At 57.9% G+C, this 6,794-nt stretch overlaps 1 protein-coding gene across 1 annotated transcript; it reads right to left on the reverse strand.

Moving 5' to 3' along the window:
* Positions 1–1,042: 1,042 nt before the first annotated feature.
* On the reverse strand, positions 1,043–2,348 carry SOX1 (SRY-box transcription factor 1). Its single transcript, XM_058825067.1, has one exon. It carries the CDS (start codon positions 2,346–2,348, stop codon positions 1,230–1,232), a length of 1,119 nt encoding a protein of 372 aa, XP_058681050.1. The 3' UTR covers positions 1,043–1,229.
* Positions 2,349–6,794: the final 4,446 nt, after the last annotated feature.

Here is a 6,794-nt window from a genome sequence, read left to right on the forward strand (position 1 = left end):
CTCTTCTGATTTACACAGGTTAGGGAATATCGACATTTACTGCAGATTGCACTTCATTCTGTTTGCCGCTGCTGCTTAAAACTTCCTTCCCAAAATCTAGGTTTCCCTGCTGTGTTTCCAGGTTTACCATGGTAAACACCGCTATGTTCGCCAGTTAGCTTTTCTTTTTATACAGGTGACTTTTTCCGCTTTGAAATTTATTTAATCAAAACAGAAAAAAAAAATAAAAAAGGACCGCATCCTTAGGATTTCCGTTTAGCAGAAAGGCTTTTTAGTAAACTATATACACAATCTGATTTCCTTCGTACCTCCTAAATAAAAAGTATTTCACAATGCATTTACAAGAAATGATACAAAAAGAAAACAAAATCAAAGAGAAAACAAACAAACAAAAATATCCAGATACAATAAAGTTTTACGAACCCCGGGGAAAAAAATGGAGCTTCCAAAACAAAACAAAAAGAGTTTTATAAATAAACAAACAAGTACCGAAAAAAAACCCCAACCCCAGCCCAAAATACCCTCGAGAATATCTACAAAAAACTTTTAAGTGTTCTTTTGAATTTGTCTTAATACATGAGTAATAAATGAGAACTGTTTCCTCATGAACTCCGAGTTAATTAGTCAATAAAAAATCTTCGCAAGAAGCGATCCGTGACTGAAATCGTAGCGGTTCCGCGCGGTATAAAAGTTGGCATCACCTACAACTTTGTGTGTTTATTATTGGTATTTTTTTCTTTTCGCCGCCGTTTCCCCCCTTTCTCTCTTTCTTTCTCCTCTTTTGCAAATAAACGCTCTATGTCTCTTGGGTGAATGATAAATACTGTACAAAAAGTCTCGATAAAACACAGGAGTTCAGTCTAAAACTAGTTTCATAAACTAGTTCTTCTAAAAAAAGGTAAGCAAAGCAACCGTTACCTTTTTTCTCTCTCGTTATTATTATTATTATTATTTATTATTATTATTACAAGAACATCAAAACATTTCTGTACAAAAAGGAAGGAAGAAAGAAAAAAAAAAAAAGAGAGGCGGGGGAGGGCGGGAGGGAAGGGGCGCGAGAGGCAAAAATAAGAGGGGGGAACCTGGGAGCGGGGCAGGAGCGGCGCGGGGCCGGGGCTGAGCGGGCGGCGGCAGCGGCGGGCGCGCAGTCCTGCAGGCCGGCCCGGGGCCGGGGCCGAGCCGGTGCCCGCGTCCGTGCCTCCCTGCGGCGCTCCGGTGCCGCCGGGGGCTCAGATGTGCGTCAAGGGAACGGTGCCGTTCACCCCCGTGCTGGCGCTCTGGTAGTGCTGGGGCAGGGAGTGGAGCCGGCTCTGGGCGGCAGCGGCCGCCGGATCCCCGCTTTCCCCGGCCGGTAAGTACATGCTGATCATCTCCCGCAGGTCCCCGGGGCACGGGGCCCGCGAGTGAGAGGTGACGGGCGGGCTCACGCTGGGCTCCGACTTCACCAGCGAGCCCAGGGCGCCCAGCGCACCCGAGGAGGCGGCCGCCGCCGCCGCCGCTGCCGCCGCCGCCGCCGCCGAGTTCTGGTGGGGCTGGGAGCCGTAGGGCAGGGCGCCGTAGCCCGAGGGCGAGGCGCTCATGTAGCCCTGCGAGTTGGAGATGGGGCTGTACTGCAGGGCGCCCATGTCGTAGCGGTGCATGGGCTGCGGGTTGTGCGGGTGGTGAGGGTGATGGGGGTGCGGGTGGTGCGGGTGCCCCCCGCTGCCCGGGTGCTGGCTGTAGGCGAGCTGCGCCTCCTGCATCATCGCCGCCGCCGCCGCCGCCGCCGCCACCGAGCCCGGGTAGGCGCCGTTGGCCCAGCCGTTCATGTGCGCGTAGCCGCCGCTGGCCGTGCCGCCGGGGCTCTCCAGCCGCTGCCCGACGCCGCCCGGGCTGACGCCGACGCCCATGCCCACGCCGACGCCGGCCGGGCCTCCCCCGGCCGAGCCGGCGCTCAGCAGCCCCCCGGCCAGCGAGTACTTGTCCTTCTTGAGCAGGGTCTTGGTCTTCCGCCGGGGCCGGTATTTATAATCCGGGTGCTCCTTCATGTGCAGCGCCCGCAGCCGCTTCGCCTCGTCGATGAACGGTCTCTTCTCGGCCTCCGACATGACTTTCCACTCGGCTCCCAGGCGCTTGCTGATCTCCGAGTTGTGCATTTTGGGGTTCTCCTGGGCCATCTTCCGCCGCTGGCCCCGCGACCACACCATGAAGGCGTTCATGGGTCTCTTGACCCGGTCCTGGTTCGCTTTGTTTCCCCCGCCGCCGCCGCCGCCTCCGCCGCCTCCCGCTCCGGTCTGCCCCGAGAGGTTCGTGGGGGCCTGGGCTCCGCCAGGGGAGTGCAAGTCCGTCTCCATCATCATGCTGTACATTCAAATAGCTTTTTTATTTTCCACCGGTGCCAGACGTGAAAAATGAATCAAACATAGAGGAGCCCGGGAGGCCGGGGAGCGAGCGAGGCGAAACCCGTTTGTAGCTAGGTAGCGAAAAAAAAAAAAAAAAAAAAAAAAAAAAAAAAAAAAAAAAAAAGAGGAGGAGAAGAAAACCGCGAGGAGAGCGATCGGCGACCCTGCCGGCGAAAAAACTTTCTCCCTTTCGCAAATCACTCTCGGGGCTCGGCGGCGACGGGGGTTCGTGCTGCTCAAACAGGTGCACGGCAAACTTGCTGCTTCACTTGGCGCGGCGGGAGGAGTGTGCGGAGCCGTCGGCGGTGTCCTCCGCTCGCCGGCGCTCCCCGGCAGACGCGCGCACACCCCTCCGCTCCCGCTCTTATCCTTAACGGAGCTATTTTTTTTTTGTTCTTTGCTGCTAACTTGGAGAGAGAGAGGGAGGGAGGGGAGGGAGCGTGTGTGACTTGCATCCGCTGATCGCAGGTGAACGGAGAAGAAGAGAGGAGAACCCACCGCCACGCGAAAAGGAGGCGGAAAAAAAAAAAAAGTATTTCAACGTTAACTGAAAAAAAAAAAAAAAAAAAAAGCAGGAGGAGGATCGGGGGAGGGAGGGGGTGGGGGAAGGAGCCCAACCAAAACACGCGCCGAGCCCGGCGGCCGGGGCCGGCGGCACAGTAATTTGCTGGCGGTGGTCTCCCTCCCGCGGCCCGGGCGGGACGGGCCGGGCAGGGCCGGGACGGGGCCGCCTCAGGAGGAGGAGCCGCCGGGCGCGCGGGCGAGCGGCGCCGCAGCCATACGGCGCGCGCCGAGCCCGCCTTAAATCGCCTGACGGCGGCCAATGGGGGCGCGCCGGCGGGCGTCTATTTGCATATGGCGCGCGCCGAGCGGTGACGTGCGGCGGGGCGCGCCGCGTTCGGCGGGGGCGGGCGGGGCGGCCGCGGCCCCTGAGGGCGCCCCCGGGGCGGGGACACCCCTGAGGCCCGGCCGCCCCCCAGCCCCGCCGGGCACCGCCGCAGGGAGCCCCGGAGGCCGCGGGCCGCCCCGTCCCCGCTCACTGACACGACCGTCGAGCAATGTTTAGTGGAGCTGAGGCGCCCAGGCTGTCCGCCCCGCTCCCGCAGCCGTGCGAGCGGCCGATAAACATGCCTTATTGCGGGACTTCGTTCTGGAGATTTCTCCGGAGCCCCCTCAGACGTCTCTCCCAGGTGTTAAAACTGCTGCCAGGCCCAGGCATGTGGAAGAGGCTGGACGCAGTCATTTTTCACTTAGTCCTAGGGGAGTTAAAAGCACCTGCGACTAAAGAAGGTACACGGAAACATGTTATCTTTGTATATAGTAAGTACAGGTGTGTGATTTTTTTTCCCCTTGAAAACATGAAAAGACTCCCTTAGTACCTAGCTGTCCTGTGAGATTATAGTTATTTTTGTAGGGAGGAGAAAATAGTCCACGTGGAAATCGATGCTGCAATCTTTAGTTGCAGCCATAGGAATGGCAAGTCCGTCGCACAAATGCCCACGCATATATAAAGGGCCGCCCCCATCATCTTTGCCAGGTGGAAAATGCACACACAGCGTGCCTGCTCTTTTCACGGTCCGTGTTAATTTTCCTGACCCTAGTGGCCATCCAAGGCTGGAATCACGCTGCAACTCCCCCAATTACTGTTATTATCACCAGAAGTTTTCTGCAGGAGGAGTATACACCGTGCACAAAGCACCGGTCCTAGGCACTGGGCTAGGATTAGACTATTTTTTTCTCATTTCCAATAACTCGTCATGATAATATGGGTTTGCTGGGGAGACGAGAGTGCCTCTCCACTTCTCAGCCTGCTTCCAGCCTTTGAGCTCAATCTGAGTGATACTGTTAACTCGGGTGCCGATGCTTTTGGGAGGACATTATTCTCTCCCAGTCAGCCCTAAGGGGGCAGGGGAGAGGGTGCAGGAGCCGACCCGCGCTTCTCCAGCTGAGAGTTTCTTAAGTTGCCATATTTGCCATGGCAAAACAAGGGAGCCCCTTGTGATTGCTAAATTATGTATTAAAACTACAACTGGTTGGGATAGGAGGGGAGGGAGAGGGGGGACAAAGTTACTGCAGAAAGGCACATTTCCACTTGGATGGACAAATGAAGGTATGAGAAGTAAAAACTGCGAGATAAGGATGGCATGGCTTGCAAATTATCCACCCAAGGCCCTAGTGGTATTTTCCCCTGAAATTTGATAGAAAGGCACTTAAAGGCCTCCTTGACAAATAAATGGGTCGAATCGCTGTGGGGCAGTCTTTTCCAGATGAGTCCTATGCATCCTGCCAGCCAGCGGATCCTGTGGGAACACACCCATATCCCTGGGAGCTGGGGATACACACCAGCTTCCCTCCCCCTCACCTTCAGGGAGGAGGCTGAATTTTCCCATCTCTGGTGCAGAGGCGGCTGCTAATCCATACCCTCCCGGGGCCTGTCCCCTCCTGGACTTTTTCCCGGTGTGGGGTTTACCCCCTTTCCCCTGATCCCCGGCAAATAAACATAGGATGCACCTAGAAGCGGAACTACCACGAACACGGTAGCGGGGAGAAGCGCTGGCAGGGAGCGATTGTGTGCTGCTGCCTCAGTGCCTCTGGCCCGGGTGCACCCCACTCACCTGCGGCCAGCGGGTGTCTGTCGGGTGGGAGGAAGGTGTAAAAACCACTTCGAGGGGACAGCCAGGGGCTTTCCTTCCGTGGTGAAGGTAGTGCAGGTCCCGATTCACGGGACTGGGAACGAGGTCAAGCACTTTGGCGAGTGTCGTTTGACAGGGCTGCGGGGCTGGGGTACTGCAGGCCGGGGCTGCGCCCGGACATGAGAGGTCCTTGGACTTTCCCCTGCGGAAACTGGGGTTGCCAAGAACCAGGAGTCGGGCGGTGGAGGGAATAGGTGGGGGCGGCCGGGGGGTGGGGTAAACGCTGCAGTGAAGTCAGAGGGGAGACGGAGAGGAGGTCGCGCACTGGGATCAGGACCAGGTCTGCCCGCGGCCCCTGTCGCCCGCCGGGCCCGCGGAGGGGACAGCTACCGGCGAGGGCTTCTCGCAGGCCGGGGGCAGTGACGAGTGCTTCCCCCGGGCACAGCTGCCCCCCCGCCTCCGCGCTGCGAGGCGGGACCGCCTGGGCGGGCTGTGCCTCTCCCCGCACCCGGCTGGGCCTGGGGGCCGCCCTCGGGGTGGGGGTCCCGGCCTCGGGCCCAGCCCGCGCTGTGCCCTCAGTGCCCGCTGTGCCCGCTGTGCCCCCTGTGCCCCCTGTGCCCGCTGTGCCCTCAGTGCCCTCAGTGCCCGCTGTGCCCGCTGTGCCCCGCAGAGCGGAGCGGGCAGCGGGCGGCGGGCCGAGCCCCGGAGCGGGCGGCGATCGCCGTCTGCTGGCTGCCGCCGTGCCTCCCTTGCCCTCGGCCCGCGTCGGGGCCGGCGAGCGCCCGCCCGCGCCGAGGCGATGCCTGATCCCTCGCCAGCCCTGTCTGAAACGTGAGGCGGGGACGGAGTGGGATCGCTTGCAGCTCCTCTGGCACTTCACTCCAAAACCCGCTATCCAGAAGGAAATGCAAAACACTCCCTCGCTACAGGGGTGCCATTAGTGGGCCAAAGCGAGCGAACCGGGAGGGAGCAGGAAGGGCAGGCAAAGGAGAGACAAGGAGGCATTTTCCTGCCTCGGTGACTTGGCGACTCGGGGATCACAGCTTTCAACGTGACCTGCTTGCTACCCAGTCGAGATGGAATGGTTGGAAAAAGGGTGCTTGAATAAAGTCCCGCTTTCTTTTGCAGCGTTAACAACTGTTCTGTGCCATCCTACAGCATCAGTCCCAAATCAGCTACAGGCTCTCTCTGTGTTTTGTTGTCTTTTCTCAGCTTGCTGGGTAAAAGCGTATGGAGAATCTCTGGAGCTTTCGAGTAGGGGCTCACCCTGTGAACGGTACTCACACATATAATTCAAATTTCACAGCTGACCTGCTCTGAAAACCTCAATCAGCTTCTAATTGAAGGGAAAACAAAATATTGCTTCCCTACAGCAGAGCTAACGATTTAATCATTATATCAGACATTATAGCTTTTAATTAGGCTAATGCTGATACTGTATGGAAAGAGATAATTCAACACAGTTCTTGATGAATTCTGTAATTGGGTTAACGGAGGAGCAGTTGGGGGAAGAGACGTCAATATTCAAGCTGCGTCTATAGCCACCAGGTTTATGAATGAAAGGGAAGGGAGAAAAAGAAAAAAGGGGGGGGGGGGGGGAGGAAAGGGCTAAAATTCCCTGACGAGAAATGTCTCCCCCCTTCGCCCAGGAGAGCCGTGCCAACCAACTGCAAGCGTGAGGAGAGTAAGGGCTGTCCGCCTCGGCGCGCCCCGCTCCCGGCCGCCGCTCCCACAGCCCGGACTGCGGCGGCACCAGCGGCACCCGAGAGGCGGCCCCGCC

The sequence above is a fragment of the Ammospiza caudacuta genome, chromosome 2, assembly GCF_027887145.1.
Source record: "Ammospiza caudacuta isolate bAmmCau1 chromosome 2, bAmmCau1.pri, whole genome shotgun sequence".
NCBI classification, from domain to species: Eukaryota; Metazoa; Chordata; class Aves; order Passeriformes; family Passerellidae; genus Ammospiza; species Ammospiza caudacuta.